The sequence below is a fragment of the Dreissena polymorpha genome, chromosome 1 (assembly GCF_020536995.1).
Source record: "Dreissena polymorpha isolate Duluth1 chromosome 1, UMN_Dpol_1.0, whole genome shotgun sequence".
Lineage (NCBI taxonomy): Eukaryota > Metazoa > Mollusca > Bivalvia > Myida > Dreissenidae > Dreissena > Dreissena polymorpha.
Genome location: NC_068355.1, coordinates 54,631,278 through 54,653,922, shown reverse-complemented (window position 1 = coordinate 54,653,922; position 22,645 = coordinate 54,631,278). Strand labels below are relative to the sequence as shown.

Below are 22,645 nucleotides of genomic sequence, written 5' to 3'. Positions count from 1 at the left end.
ATCTGAGGTGATAGGCCTGGGATGTGCGAACTGGGATCAGGTTGCATAGATAGAAGGGTGCAATATTGTTCTGCATTTTGTATACTTGCATCATACTATGTTTCTTTCTTCATTGGGAGAGTGATTCCCAGTTAAGGTCTTTTAGAAGACGGTCGATGTTGCAATATTTTGTAGCACCTGTCACGATCCTTGCGGCTTCAACTTTGACCGATTCAATGTCATTTTTTAGAGCTACAGAACAGTTGTCCCAAATGATGTCGCCATACTCAAGAAGTGGTCTTATAAAGGTGATGTACATCTTTTCAAGATTTGGCCTTGTCAGTGTATATTTAAGGCTTCGAAGAATGCTGATTCTCTGCCAGGCTTTTGCAGGGATAAAAGAAGACCACTTGGCATCTTCAGGAAGGACCAAGCCTAGGTGGGTGTGAGTTTTGACTTGGGCAATCCTAGTTTGTTCCATTAAAAGTGGTGGATTAGTAGGTTTGATGCGTATTCTCAAAAAGAGCATACATTCGGTTTTTGAAGGATTAAATGAGACCAGCCTTGATTTGGTTATGCGAGACAAGTCAAGATTTAAAGTGACAGCAGCTGGGGTTGGGTCTTCAACAATTATATATAGACTGGTGTCGTTGGCGAATAGACGAGAGTTTGCCTGGATGTCTGTAACTATGTCGTTGATGTAGAGTAGAAAGAGGAGTGGACCAAGTATGGACCCCTGCGGGACACCAGCTTCAACTGTAGTCCAACAGGAAGAAGAGTTGCCAATGAAGACATGCTGCTTTCGGTCTGATAAATAAGACCTGAAGCAATTTATAAGGTTACCTTAAATGCCTGCTGCTGATAGTTTCTTGAGGAGTCCAGGATGCCACACTCTGTCAATGGCTTTGGTAATATCACAGAAAACGGCTCGAACCTCTTTGCCTTCGTCAAGAGCTTTAAGGATATCGTGGTCAGTTGGTTGACCGTGGAATCACCTTTCATAAAACCTGACTGGAATTGTGTAATTAGATTATTGGAGATGAGATAGTTGTATAGATGTTTATGGATACAGCGTTCCATGAGTTTCCCAAGACAACTAAGAAGGGAGATTGGACGATAGTTAGAGGGAATCGAAGGGTCGGACTTTTTTTAAACGGGGCATACATTTGCTAATTTCCATGACGATGGGAATACTGACTTAGAAATGAGTTAAGTGAAGATGATAGAGAGTGGGACACACAGTTCATGAAGTCCCTCTTTTGTTATTGCATTATTTTGTTGCATTTTTGTTTTGTGAATATATATTTAACATCACATATATAAACGGAATAAATTTTGTGATAAAGATGAGACTGACTTAAAATTTCCTTCATTCACAGTGTTGACTGACGTCTTGTTTGAAAGTGTAAAATAATTTTGCTCAAGAACACAGAAACTCTACATTGTAATAAAACCCCACATTTCAATATCCTGAATAGAGTACTTAAAGCATGTTTTATACAGATTCCTATCACATGCTTTTGCCATGTAGTACACAGTTTAAATATAGGTAAACACATTTTTTTATTGAAGTTTCCACAATTAAATTTGAAATGATTATCGAATTAAAGTTATTAAGGAATTACTTGAAATGTAGATTTTAATAAAAATCTGTACCCATTTTTTTAAAAGCTAAAGGTAATTATAGAACAGACAAAAAGTTAGTAAATGTTAATGATAATAAAATATTCATCTTATTCAATTTAGAAGCTTTTATTAACAATCAGTACCAGGTGTTTTGTTCGCATGCTCACAATTAAGGTAACAAGGTATTAGTACATTGAATGAATAGCATGTTATCACACCTGTATACTTAGACACATTACGCCTAACAGATGTTTGGGATACACTTCACAAGTAAATAATCGCTGCATATTTATACAAGTGCTGGATACTAACAGACTGTCATTTTAATACCAGAGATACTAGTCCGTCTCTCTACCAACTGACACATTGAGTCCATAATAACGCCATAATATTGTTATGTTTCAAACATAAAGTAAATATGATTAACAGATTTCATGTTAGAAATTTACAAGTCCTGTGTTTGTGAAACACAATGCCCCCTACTGCACTTTGAAGCTGCACAAAAGCTATTTTAGAGCAAATTGTTAAATCCAAGGCCAAAAATAAGCTCAATATCTGAAGGTGTTGCATACAAAAACTCCTGAAAACCGTTATTACAGAGATAATTTCTAAGACCAAGGCCCAAAACTTCAATGGACCAGACCGCAACGAACACTTCATCTGTAGATCATGTAGGTAGACTCACAGACCAAAATTCAGCTCAATATATGCAAGCGTTGCGTTAAAAACCTCCGGAAAACAGAATGCCAGACAGACGGACAGACAGTGCGACTGCTATATGCCATCATACCGGGGGCATAAGAATTGTTTGTCACAGAACCCATAGCGCTTGGAAATAGATGACACTGCTAAGTTTTATCTGATGTGTACACACGTGGATGTGGATGTGGATGAAAAGTTAATTTTATGGGAGTGTATTATTACATAATAAGAGCAACCATATGCATCTGACATAGCCGCAGACAAGCCTGCACATCCGCAATCTGGAGCTACTCTGTCTGCCACAAATGTGACTTCATAGCTGACAAGTTAGCTGTTGACTAGACTGCGCAAATATGCAGGCAAGTCTTGGGCTATACTGGCAGCGTATGGCTTAACATAGCAAAATATTAAATTTTTAGAGGCGCGCTTATTTAGTAAATAACAACCCTAATGGGGGTACACAATGGCACGATGCAATAACGATACATGTACATTGAAACACATGGTTGTGGAGCTTTTCAACACAATACATTTTACAAGCCCAAAAATAGAAGTGAAAACTTTTATCAATTCTTAAAGTTACAATAACACAGTTCATATTAAGCATTCTTTTTATACACCTCCAAATACATTACCGGTAAATGAGTTGTGTTATGCATAATTGTGTTTATATAATTTAAGGCTATGTTCTGATATTTAACAATAATTACTATATTGTATTATATGAACATGTACATTTGTATATCTTATACCAAATAAGAATTGTTGTTAGCTATCCTGATGTAATTAAAAAATAATTGAATATTGTTTTCTTAATTGACCTTAAACATGTTAAACTATTACATGTATTACATTCCATTGCACACAGTATCAAGGTCAATGCAAGGCCAGTCTAGAAATCAAACAAGAAAAACCTTTCGATCAAAGACATCAAAACAAAAGCAATAATTATCGTGTTAACATTGCAGAAAAATTATGGGTTCTTAAAGTGCTTTAAACAATAACATGATAGCTACCATTTTTTATTGATTTAATAACAATAATGCTACCAATTTGATCAATATATTTAGCATGATTGAAATGATTCATGATACTCTGCATATTGTCGTTTAACAGCTGTGTACAGCTAATCACTAAAAGTAAAACAGATCTGGTTTATGAATGCGCTTATATTTTTTCAGTTTATCTATAAATAAATTATAAATAATAAATCCAAAGTATCTTTTATAAAAATTAGAGATACATCATCAAAACTGGCACAGCATCCCTTTATTGATGTGGGTGTCATGCAGTTAAGAACAGCACAGTAAAAAACAAACTGCTGTCTTTGATCACAATGAAATAATTGATTGCATTCTTCCGCCAACACAAACCAACATCAGCCCATCATATCTATTTGTATACAATGTTTCTCCTAAGACAGTTTAACACAGATGGTTTTCTCTTCTGTAAAGAACTCTATGGAGTCCTTGGCACTCTCCCGTCCCGTTCCAGACTCCTTCATACCCCCGAATGGCATGTTGAGATCTCGCACCATCCAGCAATTCGCCCACACTGTCCCTGCCTAAAACATTTGTTGGTTCATTTGGATTTGTGTGTGTATTTAACAGTATTTTAGTCCTAAATGATATTCCGTTAACCCATTTATGCCTAGTGTCAAGAAAAAAGGCCTTGGCAAACAGCGTAGACCCAGATAAGACGTCGCATGATGCAGCGTCTCATCAGGGTTTGCGCTATTTGCTTAAAGGAATTTCTGTAGAAATATTCTGAATATAGAAATAAATATACTAGACATCCCTAATTTTGGAAATAAATTGATCCAATTTAGAAGGATAGGAGAGTCCACTAGGCATAAATGGGTTAATCTACTCACACTTTGCCAGAGAACATTAAGACCACAACAGTTACTGGCTACTGCACTACTTGAATCAAATTCGTCCTGAGAAAAGCCGTAAAGCTGGAGCATAAGACCAATTTTCACACAACGAAGCTCAATTTATACAAGTAAAGAATAAGTAAATATTGAGAAGATCATATAAAATCTACAATATTACATACAACTAAAAATATGTGATTATATTTAAGTTGCTATTAGATTTATTCAAACAGTTTATTTAATACACTTTTATGAGAAGTCAGAATAAGACAACAATCTTGGAATAAACTGTTTTTTTATTAATCCATTTAAGCAATTTTCCTGTCAGGATAATTAATGTTCACAAATCGTAAGTAAAATAGAGATTGAATATAAAGTTGCACCATTTAAATTGATTTTACTACAAATTGGATGCTTTTCTGGATATTATTTTTGAATATTCAAAAAATTAATCTGTGTCCATATATGCATAAAGAGTTTAAAAATAAAGTAATAAAAGTAAACCTGTTAAAAAAATAAAGTCACTGTTAATGAAAAAGTCATGGAAAAGTGCTTAATATAAAAATATTATACATGTACCGGTAGACTGAATATTTGTTTCAAAAATATATTCCAAACATTATAGGAACAATTTAGTTTCATAAAATCACCAATATTGTGTAAATTCCAAGATAAATGTCTTATTACAAATTCACACATTAGAACAGTGCTTTTATGTATTGTTTAAAATGCAAATTAATCCTAAATTAAACTTACATGGAGTTTCTGTGACACAGTATGCAGGGTAGAGACATCACTAGACCATACAGTGGCTGCCAGCCCATACTTGACACTGTTGGCTCTCTCAATCACCTGGCACCAAACAAGAAACATACACTGAGAAATTGCCACTTAGTTACCACTTAGATACGTATTTAACCCTATACCACTTACATACGTATTTAACCCTTAACCACTAAGATACGTATTTAACCCGTTACCACTTAGATACGTATTTAACCCGTTACCACTTAGAAACGTATTTAAGGCATGAAACACATAAAATACTCTTTTATGTAATTAAAAGACAAACACACACATCAAATTGTTCCAAAATGTATTAACCAGCATTTTGAATTATTTTAATAATTTTAATTTCTCGTTCATGTTTGCCTACATTAACCTTTTTTGGAAATAATATATAAATTAAAATAAATGGTATGGATGTTAAAATAACGTTAAAACAAGTTTTACAAAGTTCACATTTCTTGTGATCATACCTCAGCCATGGTATCAAACGGAACCACTACCACCACTGGTCCAAATATCTCCTCTGTAATCAGTCTTGAAGAATCTTTCACTTCGGATATCACAGTTGGTCTCATAAAATATCCCTGACAAATAATTAACAACACAGAACAGATTAATTGCACATATTTGCACAGACCTAAAGATTAAGTCGCCTACTGAATGTAATAAGTCATGTAACTGACATTTTCATAAATTTTTACTTTTTTCCATTTTTGTGTTTATTAAGGTGACATACATCAACTGTTAAAATATTAAGTCAACGTTTTTGGTAAAATAATGTTTTTATCAAATTTTTGAAATTGACATAACAAACACATGTCATTTTCTGAATGCAAAAAGTAGCGTAACTGACATTTTGTTAAATTTTCAGGAGAAGCAAAAAAATGTTCTATTAAAATAATAAACATGTTTCCGTATTCAAATTTTCTGATTATAGTATTATAATAACACTTGAAAAACGAAACAAAACTCCAAATTGATATGTCTTTTTTAAAACAATAAAAAATTAAGAAAGGAGCAGTTACCATAATTTTCAACACTGAAATATTTTGAGCACAAAAATAACGTAAGTGCTCTTACTGTATTTTTGAAAATGTCTGAAAATATGCTTTCCTGAACAATTCACAAAATGTCAGTTACCCGAGTTATTACATTCAGTAGACGAAGTGTCTTCTCAGCATAACATATATCAGTCATTCAACAAATGATCATGATTAACTACATTGTTCAAACCTCACAGAAGCCAAACAACAGAGTTTATATAGCTAATATAAACATATAGAATATGTATCACGTAGAGAGAAAACCTGCATTATCAACAAAAAAATCGATTTTTCATTTTTAATATCAAATGAAAGATCTTTTTCTTGTGATTAAAATGATGTATTACACTCTTTATTCAATTTTTAAGTCTGTCATAACCTTTGATTTGTATACCATTGTAACGTCGTAAATAACGTCAACGTCTTGACGTCTAGATTTTGTAACCGGGCTCTTCATATAACAACGTTGTTTAGGAATAGACGGTCTGTTAACAATGACTATTTTTTCTTTGTAGCGGAGAAACCACTTAATTTCATTTAAATGAAAGGGCAACATTTTAAATAACGAGAAACACAAGTTCCTAACATAATTTCCTCAAGCAAATTTATTATCTTTTTTTATTACGTGTCAATATTTTCATTTTTAATTTTATTCTTCCCATTTAAAGAAGAACATACAATTTACGTCGCACATCAGTGTTTAAAATATATCAGTCTGAGTTTCAAATAAACACAGTCCGCTTTGATTCAGGGATCTACTTAATCACGGACTTGGTCAGATAGTTTCGCCTGTTCTCAAATAGTCTGGCTGGTGAAAGAACGGACGGTCGCTCATTGTGCGCAAAGCCGACCGCGTTGTTGTTAATCAGTTTTACACTGGTCTCTTCTGTATCCCGTCATCTCGCAAGAAAACGATCCCAGGCGCATCACTATCAAACCTGAAGTACTGAAATATCCTGCAACGAAGATGTGCAATTTGTCGTGTATAAATATTGTAACATTTGTTTTCATGGACAGTTTGCGTGTCATTGTATCATTACAGATTAAACAATCTAATTTAATCATTGAAAATATGGCCAACATATCTCGATATTCAGACAAAAATATATTTTAACTCTATTTATTGTTTTAAATGCATCTCTAAATAAATACCAAATGCCTTGAACTGCTTTTACGCGGGTTCAAGAAATGATTTCCAGTCACTCCATGGCCAGGGCGGATAAGTTATGGCAGTGTTGGTAACTGAAGACTGCTCGACAATATCTGCCATCTCTACCAGCGTTTCCACATCAGTCATTCTGTACCGTTTCTTGATTGCAGCAAACCCACTGTCTACATGGCTGCGTGCATGACCTGTCCAATAAATCTATGGTTATCAATTCATATTTAACAAGGGCTGTTTGTAAAACATGCATGCCCCCCATATGGGCTGTCCGTTGTAGTGGCAGCCATCGTGTGAATACATTTTGTGTCACTGTGACCTTCACCTTTGACCTAGTGACCTGAAAATCTATAGGGGTCATCTGCGAGTCATGATCAATGTACCTATGCAGTGTCATGATCCTAGGCAAAAGCGTTCTTGAGTTATCATCCGAAAATCATTTTACTATTTCGGTCATCGTGACCTTGACCTTTGACCTTGTGACCTCAAACTCAATAGGGGTCATCTGCGAGTCATGATCAATCTACCTGTGAAGTTTCATGATCCTAGGCATATGCGTTCTTGAGTTATCATCCGAAAACCATTTTACTATTTTGGGTCACCGTGACCTTGACCTTTGACCTAGTGACCTCAAAATCAATAATGGTCATCTGCAAGTCATGATCAATCTACCCATGAAGTTTCATGATCCTAGGCGTATGTATTCTTGAGTTATCATCCGGAAACCATTTTACTATTTCGGGTCACCGTGACCTTGACCTTTGACCTAGTGACCTCAAAATCAATAGGGGTCATCTGCGAGTCATGATCAATCTACCCATTTAGTTTCATGATCCTAGGCGTATGCGTTCTTGAGTTATCATTCAAAAACCATTTTACTATTTCGGGTCACCGTGACCTTGACCTTTGACCTAGTGACCTCAAAATCAATAGGGGTCATCTGCGAGTCATGATCAATGTACCTATGAAGTTTCATGATCCTAGGCCCAAGCGTTCTTGAGTTATCGTCTGACAACCACCTGGTGGACGGACCGACCGACCGACATGAGCAAAGCAATATACCCCCTCTTCTTCGAAGGGGGTCATAAAAATGTGCACATGGTTACAGGTTGACAAACACACAGATGCACGCATTATTGCACAAGGAACACTATGATGATCGGGGCATTATCAATATTTATATTTTTATTAATTTTCAACTAATGTATATCGGCAACATGATAACCGTGTTAAGTATTGTTAGTTTCACCAGAAAGTGTGAATAGCATAATTGGTTTCAATTGCATGTATGTTGGAAGCAAGTTATATACCTGGTATCTGCATCAGGTATTCAATGGTCTTGTTTTGGCCCGTCAAAACCCGCCACATAAAGTTAGCCAGCACGAACCAGTTTTTGTTCTGGCCTGAAAGTTGAAAAGTTTTATATTTGAAACGCTCTTTACATACAAAGGATTTATGAATAAATTTTGTTGCCCAAAATTACCTTCATACATTGTTGAAACAAAGAAAAGAGGGTTTCAATCCTCATAGTTGTATAACTTTAACTATGTGTATGTTTTCAAGATATTGAGTAAAATACAACATAATTCATGCGTGTATGAAGTCAGTAAGCAGCTGCCTATATGACCTGCGCAGTATCGTAAGTGTACATATGATGCAAATGGCAAAGCACCAAACATTTACTCATGGATGCAACCCGCTTTATCCTAAAATATAAAGCAACATTATGCTCTCCAGCTCATGATCAGAACGCAGTAACATGATGAAACCACGGGTAAGTGATATTATTCAATAATAATGTTGCAACTTGTTGACAGTTGACACAGTCGGGAGCATTTAACACCTCGTTTTTCGTGAACAAGCAATAACTTTGAAAACCCACCTAGACAGTTGTCGGCATGAATTGAGAAGGACCATGCCCATGGAAAGTGCTGTTTCAGTGCCCAATCAATCATGGAAATGACAGCATTTGGAACCTGTGACTGTTTCCCATCTGTGACTCGTCGTATACAATATTAATTTGACTGCCACTGCTTACTCGAAATCCGAACAGCATCACCGTCAGCAAAGACAAGAAGTACAGGGGACCCATCTGCCTACTCTTATGCGGAATGCTGACACTCTGACTGAAGTGGAATGTGAAATGCATTTTGTTGACAAAGTCTGCTGATGCAAGTCGCACACGCTCCATGTACAGCTCGCGCTCCTGATTAAGAAAACATTTGTTAAGAAATAAAGGTTGAGATCGAATTCCATAATGTCTCATTTATTATCATTATATTATAATCATTATATTATTATAATTATTATTATTATTATTATAAACATTAAAATTTAAGCATATTCATCTATGCCTTTCATTAATTAGAATTCCTAATAACACTCCCATTCTTATCAATATTATACAGTTTATATTTTAATAGACACCAATTAACAGGGGTAAACACAATTTTACCTTTCTTGCATCATTAACATGATTGGTCATTGCTGCGGCAGAATCCAATTTCTTGATTTCAGTAACTGCGTTAGAGATGACTGTTCGTAATGACTCACGCAATCGCGCACACATCGTCACGTGGCTTGGCGATCTTGATATGTGGAACACAACGTGACCAAATCGTTTTAAAGGCTGTAAGACGCAAATACTTCACACCCTCATAGATGCATAGTTGCTTGTAGTCATTATGAATTCTCAGTTTCGTGTTATGTGATGGTAAGAACACCACGGGAATACGGTCATTTCCACGTGGAGCTTCCGGGTAGAATATCCCAATCGTCTCATCAGTATTTTTCAAGAAATGAACCACCCATTGCACATCTTCGAGCTGCATGGCGTGCATAGGCCATCGACCTTTGTTTCCGTGGACTCTGGGAACAGCTCCGTGCAAAGTCACATGTTTTAACATGTTTGAAAGCACCGTACGTTTTGTATCGTAATACAACATGAATGTCGATTTACACACATTTTTACCATGTATTGCAAACGACCTCTTTTCCCTTTGTCTTTTGTTTCCCTGTTTTGTTGTTTCAGTACAAACGAAATCGTTGCTGAGTATTCCCATAAGAAACTGACCCTTCTTGTCTCTGCTTATTTCTTGCATATTTAACACACTTGATCGGATCTGGTCATAGCTGAAATGCTTTTGACAGTTTTTTGAACAGCAGCAGCCTTTCATAAATTCGTGTATGTTAGGTAGGTCCGAATCATTTGCCATTGAAGAGAGGTCTTCATCATCGGATACTTCAGCTTGAAATTCTAGCAGAGCAGCCTGAAGTCGACACATTTCCACTTCCGCGTGGTCTTGCTGCTGGTCAACGAGATGATCCTCTGACTCCCTGTCACTGCTACATGACTGTTGAGATGCAAATGGTGTATTGCACGGGGTCCTTCCAAAATGCTGGTTTTCAATTTCCTTTAAAAAGCAATAATAAAACATATAGATCTAATTATAAATTGTTAAATAGAAACGAAAGTTGTATTATCTATGTATAAGGAGTTTAACATTTGACAAAACTTTTTTTTTAAAGTGTGTCCATCAGCTCTCGATCTTGACTAAAACAGTCACTGTTATCAAACTCTGACTCTTAACCGACTGAACTATTTACGCTCCTAATATAGTGAGACTGTAACATTCTTATTTGTACAATTATTACTGTATTAACACCGAGACCTATATCGATAATGACTTCGCAATTTTGACATGAGTCTAATATAAAACATCTTTTCACAACATATTCAACAAGCAACTTATACACAGCTGAAATATAAATTCTTACTTTTATATCTTATGCATAATCTTAAATTGACGAAATGAAACTCATAAAAATAGTAAATAAAATGACAAGCGGTGGCTCTTCTGTCCTGTTTACAAATACATCGATCGTAGAGGTGATGTTTATTTAATATCAGAGCTATTGAAGTATTTACTTTATTAATATCACAATAAAAGTACGGGGATGTAATAAACACAATGATCAAATTGAGTACATAAAACAAAAATTACTAGTAATTTAAATTTCTTGAGAAAACCACGCAACATTTAAACAGTGCTTAAAGTCATGCCAAATAATTTAAGTTTATTTACTACAACTGCATGCCAAATTCAAAACCAAATCAGATTATTATAAGTAAAAGGAGCTTACCTCTTATTCCACGTCCATATTGAGGAAAATCACAATAAGTATTGCTTATGATTTTACTTCCAGGTAAACTTGCTTCGGTAAAAATAGCACGAAATGTACGCAGAAACTTTGACGTCATTTCTTGATGACGTTGTCAATGTCAATAAGGCAGGTTTTCTCACGACGCCATACATATATATATAGCTAAAGCTAATCCCAAGCTACCTTATCAACAGTACACATGCACAATACTAGAGTAAACACTTTTTGGGAAAGTGTGATAGCTTACAAAACATAGAGACATGCAATTCCATCAACTTAACATATTTCACTTGTTTCCATGGTAACAGACCTGTTTGTTCCTTTCAGGAAGGTTGAGAGGCTCATCCCCACATAGAATTGTGGCCCCCTCCTGTCTGGCAATATCCACGTACCCCCTGACCTTGGCTAAGTGCTCCTTACTGATAAGGGCCCCCATGAAGGAGTCAGGGGATTTTGGGTCCCCTACAACCAACTTCCTGCAAATCAAGCAAAAAGCATTGATGACAAGTTTAGCCTTGTTCTTGGAAAGCACGGCTTGATGTATTTGTGTAAAGTATTGTCCTTTAGTAGCTTATGCAGTCCACACAGGGTTATCAGGGACAACACTCTCTGCATACATGAAATGTTTTGCTTCAAGGAAGTATCACTTATGTAATTTCAAATGTGGAAGAAAGTGTCATCTGTGATCAGCCTGTTCAGACTGCACTAGCAAATCTGGGACAACATTTTACGCACATTCATTAAGTCCAGTTTTCCCAAAGCGAGGCTCAATTCACAGTATTTATCCTATAAGTACTTCAGCCATATAAATCGAATAACAAACCATAGCATACATTTTAGGTTTATACAATATCTAATTTAAGCACCTAATTATTGTCCCCTACCGGTGAAACCGGAGGGGACTTATGGTTTGCACTCCGTCTGTCTGTCAGTCAGTCAGTCAGTCCGTCACACTTTTCTGGATCCTGTGATAACTTTATAAGTTCTTAATATTTTTTTCATGAAATTTGAAACATGGATAGATGGCAATATGGAGATTATGCACGTCATTTCATGTTGTGCCTATGTCAAAAATTCTGGTTGCTATGGCAACAAATAAAATTAAAAAATTTTTTACTGACAATGGTGGAGTTTCACCGGTAGGGGACCATATTTCTTGGCAATCTCTTGTTCTATACATCATACCAACTTATGAAGTATACAAAAAAGACAGTTCTTCAAATTTGAAACCATAGCTATTTTGTTATATTTTACAAGAGAATATTTGTATGCCCTTTATATGATATATGAGCAAATGATTGAATTGCAAGTATTAATTTTATTAACTAAATATGCTCAAAATACGGTTGTTTTGGTTTTGCTACAATTTTTAAACCTCAACATGGACAATTGTTACAGAGTAAAAATGTGCCCAGCACATAGGAAAACAGAAAATATTTCATGATTAACCCCTTTACCACACAGAAGCATAGTGAACATGGCTATATGCAACCAGCATAACACCAGAACAGTCTTGGAGTAAATATATGCAGTTTCTTGCTCATCTCTGTTTTAAGAGTTCGAAAGGCAGTCTTTAAAACCATTATCTATTAAGAAAGGTATTTAATTTGATTAAATTTTTAAATAAACTTCAAACCCATCAAAATGCTTATCTGAGAGGTAAAAGGTTAACCTAGATATAAATGATCAGCTGGCATACTTGGCCTCTTGCACAAATCTCTCCAGAAACTTCTGATAGATTCCACTCTGCACATAGATCCGGCTTGTACACAGGCAGATCTCTCCTTGGTTTGTAAAGCTGGACCTAAGAGCATTATCCAGAAAACGTTGCTAGACACGTACTTTGACATAAAAATTATGCAGAAAACATTATTAGAAAATGTACCTTGAGATTAAAATTATGCTTACAATCATGTCTGAACGTGTACTTAAACATTAAAATTACACTGACGACATTTCTGGACATGCATCTTGAAATAAAATTATTCAAAAGTAAAGCAAAATTGATCATGCTGACTGACTTTTCTATGCGCAACGAATTATGTTCAATTCCAGATATACTGTTTTCTCCACACACAGGCTGGGCAATTTTTGTTCATAATTAACCTTAAGTTTTTACATGGTCAAAAGTATAAACATTAAGTAGGTCATGATCCAATTCCACCTGTTTGAACACAGAAAATTCTACAACATATTCCACAATGGTCAAAAAGACAAACACTACAGTTTTGCTAAAACAGTTCACAGAAGAAATTCTTTTCTTTACAATCATCTAAATATTAAGGATATTCAGCTGTTTAAGTTTTAACAAAGTCCACCAAGCAGTAAAAGAATAGTTAAAGACACACACTTTTAAGAATAATATACATGTATTCTGAAGTGGAGAAATAGAAAAGGTCCTTAATTCAGCAAATACTAGTATTGGTAAATATTCCCTTCTGTACAATCATAGGTGTATTAAGGTCATTCAGCTGCAAATGTATGAGAGAAATATGGAAGCAGTTACAGAGGAGTTGAGTACAAAACATTTTGAAGCTTATATATTTTTAAGTGAAAGAATAGACGAAAGGCCATAAGTCTGGGGAAAAAACTAGTTAAAGTTCATGGTTCATACATGTGGATTTGTTATATGCCTTTTTAAGATTTGAGCTGGTGACCAAGTTGTTGTATGTGCATGACCCAGATTCAAACGTACGCATAATATTTACATGAGTGAGTCTGAAATATGTCTTCTAGAGTGATATAGTTTTTTTAACAGAGATTGGAACCAGTGACCTAACTTTGTGTGTGCACATTACCCAGATTCAAATCTAGCAAGATAAACATTCTGATCAGGTTTTATCAAGATTGGATGAACATATGGCTGCTAGAGTGTGAACAAGCTAAATTTGACAACGCATGACTCACAATACTGGACATAGACTGACCACAAAAGCTCAGCATGAGCACTTCTTTTTCAGGTGAGCTAAAAACAAGGCATGACAAAAAAGTCTTTATAACCTGACTGTAGTGGCGACGCATTTTTCAAAATCAGCATCATTGAATATCACAGCTGGATTTTTCCCACCCAACTGAAATCAAGTGTAAACATTGTCTGGCATTTATTAGAGGAGATATATTATGTTCTAAGCACTACATTAAGACACATACTGTTAGATATAGCTTAGATTGCTAGAGCTACATTGCTCAAAAGAATTAAAGATATGTAGATGGTCACACACATTTGATATTATTTTGAAATTTTGTCACATGTTTCTGAGGCACAATTTTCAAACTTATACTTTAACTGGCACTTAGTACCAGTTGTATAAGTATATCATAGTATTAGCTAGTATAAGGGACATGTCAAAACTTCTGGCTGAATTGTTGTTGTTTTGGACAAAAATGATTACAGAAATTCTCATGGGGGGTTAAACAAGAGCTGTCAGAAGACAGCGCACTTGACTATTTGAGTGCTCGACAGTATAACGTAAGCCATCATGGGGAAATTGTTCATATTCAATAAGGTCAAGGTAATATAGTCATATTCTAATTGGAAGAGGACCATAATTGAAACATATTGATCCCTATGTTTTAAAGAACTTGTACTTTATTGACAATTCTGAGTTCAGGTATATTTTCCACAATCTATTAAACATTTGTAAGGACATAAAACAAAGTAATAAGATTTTATTTCAAGTTTGATAGCAATAGCTTGGGTGGGATGGTCCTTCCAAAATGAAATAAATCAATATTTGTGTTTTTTTTACAATGTTTAGAAAAACAAGAGCTGTCACCATAGGATGACTTATGCCCCCTATAAACGCTTGCTAGAAGTTATGAGCTTTTTCGAAACCTAAACACAGATTTCGAAACCTAAACGCGGACCCTAAGTTCAAGGTCAAGGTCACAGGGGTCAAAATTTGTGTGCGTATGGAAAGGCCTTGTCCGTATACACATGCATACCAAATATGAAGGTTATATCTCAAGGGACATAGAAGTTATGAGCATTTTTCGAAACCTAAACGCAGATTTCAAAACCTAAACGCGGACCCTAAGTTAGTGGTCAAAGTCAATGGGGTAAAATTTTTGTGCGTATGGAAAGGCCTTGTCTTTATACACAAGCATACCAAATATGAAGGTCATATCTCAAGTGACATAGAAGTTATGAACATTTTTCGAAACCTAAACGCGGACCCTAAGTTCAACGTCAAGGTCACAGGGGTAAAAACTTGTGTGCGTATGGAAAGGCCATGTCCATATACATATGCATACCAAATATGAGGGTTATATCTCAAGGGACATAGAAGTTATGAGCATTTTTCGAAACCTAAACGCAGATTTCGAAACCTTAACGCGGACCCTTAGTTCAAGGTCAAGGTCACAGGGGTCAAAATTTTTGTGCGTATGGAAAGGCCTTGTCTTTACACACAAGCATACCAAATATGAAGGTTATATCTCAAGAGACATAGAAGTGATGAGCATTTTTCGAAACCTAAACGCAAAGTGTGACAGAAAGACAGACAGTCTGTTCACTATATGCCACCTTTTCTTCGAAAAGGGGGCATAAAAATCTTTTTGGGTGGGGGGTGGGGTGGGGGTGGGGTGGGGTGGGGGTGGAGAGGGGGTATAATGTGGAAGGGGAGGTCATTTATTAGATTATCTTTTAAAAATAAGAAAAAAAAGGAAAAACAAGAGCTGTCACAATATGATGACAGCTGCCCCCTATAAACGCTTTGATAGAAGTTTTGAGAATTTTTCAAAACCTAAACGCAGATTTTGAAACCTAAAGGTCACAGGGGTCAAAATTTTTGTGCGTATGGAAAGGCCTTGTCCATATACACATGCATACCAAATACGAAGGTTACATCTCAAGGGACATAGAAGTTATGAGCATTTTTTGAAACCTAAACGCAAAAGTTTGACGACAGACCGACAGACGGACAGACAGTCCGATCACTATATGCCCTCCTTCGGGGGCATAAAAATGTGTTTGTTCGTTGTTGTTTTTTTTTTGGGGGGGGATTCTGGGGTGGGGATGGGGGATGGTTTGGGTGGAGTCCATTCTGGTATGTCAGGTAAGTGTTGTATTGTCAAATTATGAATCAAATCTGATCATAAACAAGGGCTGTTTGTAAAACATGCATGCCCCCCATTTGGGCTGTCCGTTGTAGTGGCAGCCATTGTGTGAATACGTTTTTTGTCACTGTGACCTTGACCTTTGACCTAGTGACCTGAAAATCAATAGGCGTCATCTGTGAGTCACGATCAATGTACCTATGAAGTGTCATGATTCTAGGCAAAAGCGTTCTTGAGTTATCATCCAAAAATCATTTTACTATTTCGGGTCACCGTGACCATGACCTTTGACCTTGTGACCTCAAAATCAATAGGGGTCATCTGAGAGTCATGATCAATCTACCTGTTAAGTTTCATGATCCTAGGCATATGCGTTCTTGAGTTATCATCCGAAAACCATTTTACTATTTCGGGTCACCGTGACCTTGACCTTTGACCTAGTGACCTCAAAATCAATAGGGGTCATCTGCGAGTCATGATCAATCTACCCATGAAGTTTCATGATCCTAGGCATATGCATTCTTGAGTTATCATCCGGAAAATATTTTACTATTTCGGGTCACCGTGACCTTGACCTTTGACCTAGTGACCTCAAAATCAATAGGGGTCATCTGCAAGTCATGATCAATCTACCCATGAAGTTTCATGATCCTAGGCATATGCGTTCTTGAGTTATCATTCAAAAACCATTTTACTATTTCGGGTCACCGTGACCTTGACCTTTTACCTAGTGACCTCAAAATCAATAGGGGTCATCTGCGAGTCATGATCAATGTACCTATGAAGTTTCATGATCCTAGGCCCAAGCGTTCTTGAGTTATCGTCTGAAAACCACCTGGTGGACGGACCGACCGACCACCCGACAGACCGACATGAGCAAAGCAATATACCCCCTCTTCTTCGAAGGGGGGCATAATAAAGAAGTTATGGCAATTTAAGCAAAAAAATTTTATTTGACCTTGAGAGCCAGGGTCATTCAAAGGTCAAGGGCAAATTCAACTTGCCAAGTACAGTACCCTCATGATAATAAGAAAGTATTTGAAATTTGAAAGCAATAGCCTTGATACTGTAGAAGAAAAGTGGATCTAAACACAAAATTTAATAAAATATTCAAAGTGACTAAGTAAAAAAAGGGCCATAATTCCGTTAAAATGCCAACAACAGTTATGTTACTTTTCCTGTAAAGTCCCCTTTATGATAGTTATTGAGTGTTCCAAGTCTGAAAGCAACTATAGCTATGATACTTTAGGAGTAAAATGGACCAACGCACAAAACCAAATGTTCAATTATCTAAGTATAAAAGGGGCAATAATTCTGTCAAAATTCCAGTCAGAGTAACATTACTGAGCCTGCACAGTCCCCTTATTAAAGTTAGTAAGTGTTGCAAGTATGAAAGAAATGGCTTTGATACTTTAGGAATAAAGTGCAGCTGAACTCAAAACTAAACCAAATTTTCAATTTTCTAAGTCAAAATAGGGCCATAATCCTTACAAAATACTTGATACAGTCTGCGCTTGTTTATAGATTTGGGTCATGCTGGTAAAGAAGTATGCAAATATGAAAGCAATATGTCAAGGGACTTAGAAAATATGTGAGGTGGAACGCAAACTTTAACATAGATTTATCAATAATATGAATATTTTAAGTGAAAAAAGGGCCATAATTCTTACAAAATGCTTGATACAGTCGTCTGCTCTTGTTTTTATATTGGGGTCATGTCGGTAAAGAAGTATGCAAAATATAAAAGCAATATGACAAGGTACATAGGAACATTGAAAATATTTGAGGTGGTCGCAAACTTTAACATTGTCCAACGCTAACACCGGGGTGAGTAAGATAGCTCCACTATATATATATATATATATATATATATATATATATATATATATATATATATATATATATATATATATATATATATATATATATATATATATATATATATATAAATATAGTGGAGCTAAAAAGAAACATTCACATGATATTTAACTCAAATTTGATCCTGTCTATATGTAAAAAAAAATATCAAATTTTGTAAACACCTATTTTAGGAGAATTGAACTGTCCCAGACATGCACGTTTTTAATAAATCAGGAAAGTTGGTTAAGACTCAAGAGTCCATTCTGTTAAATTGTTTACAAATAATAATGAATTTTTTTTTTATTTTAATGAACATTCATACAAAATTTGCTTATTTTCTTGGATTTAAGACTATTTAAAAAAAAAATACTATGTTGAGAAATACAACCAACAACAATGAGCAATAACGTGACAGTCAAGCCAGAGTAGCTGATATTGTAGCACTTGAAGGTCTGGGTTGGTATTCCAGAAACATCTTAAGTCATTTCTTAAATAATTTCACTTAAGTTCCAAATTACAATGTTTTGTATTTATACTAAATAAGGGAACACATGTTTTTTGGTATTTCTAAAATAACATTGGCTTAATGATGTAATGAAATTGTATATCTTGATGCCAATCTTTTGCAATATGAAATGAAACACATACGAAAATTTCTAAATTTAAGGATAAGAATAAAATTTAAGATGCTTCTGGAATATGACCCCAGGTCTTCAGTGAGCTTAATACATGATACTCTGCAGAGTTAAACCAACCTCAAGAGACATTTTCTTGCTGAATGGAGCGGCTGCTATCCTCAACTTGACAGCCGTAACTGTTCCACCTGTGAATGACACAATTGGCACATCGGGGTGTTTCACTATTGCCTCCCCGGCTGACGGTCCTGTGCCAAAAACAAAGTTGAGAACGCCTGGAGGTAACCCTGTTAAAAAAAATTTATGTAGTTTCATGATATCAAATATGTTTGATAAACTTAAAGAAGAATAATACAATAAAAATAGAATCAAGTACTGAGCCAAATATTTATAATAATGTGCAAACAAATAATTTGGAAACCTTTTCCTGGGTTTACTGAAAATTATATTCCTTTAATTTCCAGACCTTTTGTATAGACATAAATAAATATATCAAGCGGCATGTACACAGTTGCTTCCTAAACAACTACCTGAATACATGTAATGACACAGTCATTTATTGCAAACACAAATAAACAGACTACAGTCACTACAGGATCAAACACGCAAAAGAAAATGAATTTCAATCTATTCAATGCTGTATTGACACAACTAAGAGCTGAAAATATAGAGAGAATATTTTTTCCTCAGATTTGTAAGTTTGTATATGATATCAAACTGCATATTTTTTTTCTCAATCAATTACGGATTTTGAATATCCACTTAACTTTATTTAAAAGAAATAGTAAAGAGCCTTCTCTTACATAATTATAACATTCTCACAAAAACCATATATTAGTAAAATGCATAAACAAAATTGGTGTTATTTTGATGCATGTGGATTTATTATTGTTTATTGTTATTTTGACGATGAGCTGTATATGCTTAAGTCCTAAATACACTATCTGTTCTGTTCCATAAAAACGTCTCCTACTTACCCCCAGCATTACAGACTTCACCAAGTTTCCATGCAGTGACCGATGTCATCTCACTTGGCTTTGCCACCACTGTATTGCCACAAATAAGCGCCGGGGCAACCTTGAAAGTGAGCAGGTAAAGGGGCAGGTTCCAGGGACTAATGAGCCCAGCCACACCCACTGGCATCTTGATGGTGTAGTTGAAGGCATCCAAAGCCTGCATCTGATTGGACCTATCAATGTCATAGTATTTAATGGAAAGTGGGTAGTGCTCAGAAGTACCAAAGTACCAAAGTTGCAGCACCGGTAGTGTGCAGATGTGCTGACCGAACATTAAATTCATTTACATATGGTGATAACTCATCTGGTCAGTTACCTCAACTTATTGTTTTGATTGCACATGTTAACTGACTGGCATTTTTGCAGTTGGGGTTAAGGTTACCATGAATAAAATTATTAGTTTTGTAATTATGTATTTATTGTCACTAAATGAGATATACTGTTGCATTTGTTTGCCATTTTAGAAGCGACATCAGTTATTACACAGATACTATCCAATCTTCACCATGAAGAATAACTCATAGTTTAAAAGAATACTTGTGTAAAATGGTAATTAATCCATCTGACCTTTATTTGCAAGGTGATTTAAGTTTTAGACATTAACCTGTTCAAATCGTGCAATGCACATGTCGCAAAAAATCTGAAGTTGAATACAGCTCGGGGAATATCCATGGACTTAGTAAGCCAGACTGGCTTGCCCTGGTCATGTGACTCAAGCTCTGCAAACTCATCAAGCCGGGACTCCAAAATGTCAGCCACCTTCAGTAGAATTCTGGACCTCTCCTGAACAGGTGTAGATGACCAACTAGATTTAAACAAAAAAGTATGAGATCCTTCAATTCTTATTATCCAAAAGACATCTTGGTTGTTTACCCATGGGTTTGCAGCTTATCATCATTGAATAATACACCCATTTGATTTTTTCCAAAACTATAAATGAGCAGAGTAATGCCAAAAAGCCCAAAACTGGTATTATATCCTAATCAGCCTGCACAATTGCGCAATCTTATCAGAAGCATGGTTTTGTGGTCTTATTAGTAGACAGAGCATCTCCTGACGAGATTGTACGGATGCATGGGGAGGCTAAAAGTTTAGCCAGTAAGAAGTTAACACAGTCATTGATTGGTAAGTGTTTGCTTCTTAACTTTACATTAACATTTAGGTAAATCACATTCTCTTTTCACCCACACCCAGAAATTTAAGTTTCCAACTTAAGACCAGTTTTCACTAAATGAGTTTTATACAAACAACATACAATATAAACTTGTTTGCTATTCTAATATCCTGGACATAGTGTTTGTATTTTTTTCTTTTGAGACAGCATACCATTTAATACCATTTAAGAATTAACATATTGTATACATATAAAAAATTTAATGCTAATTTGCTGTAAAATAGGTGCACACAGTATTGAAAGGATATTGATGACTACACCACTGACTGCACCACTGAAACTTAGTGCCACTCTTTGTCATATCCTAGTTCTGAAGCTCTTCTTGTATGCTTTGAGATTTTATAAGTACATACATGCAGCTCAAAATTCGTCCTGATAAAACCTAATTCCATGTAAAAAATAAGTCCCAAGTTTGTCTATAAAATCGAATTCCATCAATTTAAAGCGTCGTAACAAACACAATACCTGTTACCATCGACAACAATTTGTGTGTTGTTTGCGGATAAATACTTTAAACAAAAAGTTGATAAAAAACATCTTACAGAGGTTCCGGAGATAGTCCCTGTAGCAAGATTGGTTGATTAGACTCAATATCTATCTTGCGGAGGTTACCAGAGTTTTGTCAATGTATAAATTAGCATATTTTCAAATTGGTTATACTGAGAGCTTTTGCATTTCACAAACTTAACACAGTTTCATGAACTGTTGACATAGTTAAAACTTGGATTAATATCATTAATCTGCAATCACACCGTATCAAGTAACTTGTTTCAATTTGCATATTAGGGATACATTTATGATCTGTTTATGAATATTCGTGTCAAAAAATAGTTTATGTTGCTCATATTACCTATTAAAGAGCCGCCTGGAGGGCAGACTTAACATGAAAAATGCTGTGACCTGTTGAAACTCCCAGCAACTTGAGGCCTCATACCACATAGTTATGTTTATAGCCATTTATAAAAAGCTGTTAAAAATATTGTAGGTTAATATTGAATGGCGAATCAATAATGTGATATACATGCAGCAGTTGTGTTGTAGTTCTTCAGCCCTATAAGTTGAACCTTAATAGATGCCAATGTATCCCTTATTCTCATAGTATCGGCCCTGCTCATTGTATCATGATATGCTATTTAATTAACACTATGAATTTGCAAGTCTTTCAGCATGAAAACAAAAACAAAAGTAAATTAAATAACTCTACATCAGAACGAATACTGAATATGTATTCCAAGGTCAAACCTGCTACCTCAAAAACGCGTTCCTGGCTGCCATCACTGCATTGTCCACGTCCATTTGATCACTGTCCGGTATTTTAGCCCAAACTTCCCCCGTAGAAGGGTCAAAACTATCGAGATATTTTGCACTTTCGACGAATTCGCCATTTATGAAGTTTTGAACTTTAACTAAAGACATATTCCCGGTTTAAAATACGATGTCAAAAGCAGTTGACAATTCCTATTTGTATGAATAACAAGGATAATCTTTTAATCTCAATTGTCGTTCGACAAATTGGCATTGTTTACAATTAATAAAACGTGGCCCTACAGTTTACTGGTTA

At 35.5% G+C, this 22,645-nt stretch overlaps 1 protein-coding gene and 1 long non-coding RNA gene across 3 annotated transcripts; both read right to left on the bottom strand.

Annotated features, from left to right (window-relative positions):
- Window positions 1–2,855: 2,855 nt before the first annotated feature.
- Window positions 2,856–22,645, bottom strand: LOC127881528 (2-aminomuconic semialdehyde dehydrogenase-like). The gene is made up of 10 exons (XM_052429452.1): window positions 22,334–22,645; window positions 20,515–20,715; window positions 19,872–20,083; window positions 19,015–19,181; window positions 14,342–14,412; window positions 13,041–13,145; window positions 11,652–11,817; window positions 5,443–5,556; window positions 4,940–5,035; window positions 2,856–3,871 (listed from the first exon to the last, which is right to left on the bottom strand). Exons 1-10 carry the CDS (start codon window positions 22,498–22,500, stop codon window positions 3,722–3,724), a joined length of 1,449 nt encoding a protein of 482 aa, XP_052285412.1. The 5' UTR covers window positions 22,501–22,645; the 3' UTR covers window positions 2,856–3,721.
- Window positions 6,084–11,403, bottom strand: LOC127881536 (uncharacterized). Of its 2 annotated transcripts, XR_008050112.1 has the most exons (5): window positions 9,633–11,403; window positions 9,060–9,303; window positions 8,488–8,580; window positions 7,168–7,368; window positions 6,084–6,971 (listed from the first exon to the last, which is right to left on the bottom strand). It is a non-coding gene; the product is annotated as an uncharacterized LOC127881536 (long non-coding RNA). The 2 variants fall into 2 exon arrangements; XR_008050115.1 differs by lacking the exon at window positions 9,633–11,403 and having other exon boundaries at window positions 9,060–9,408.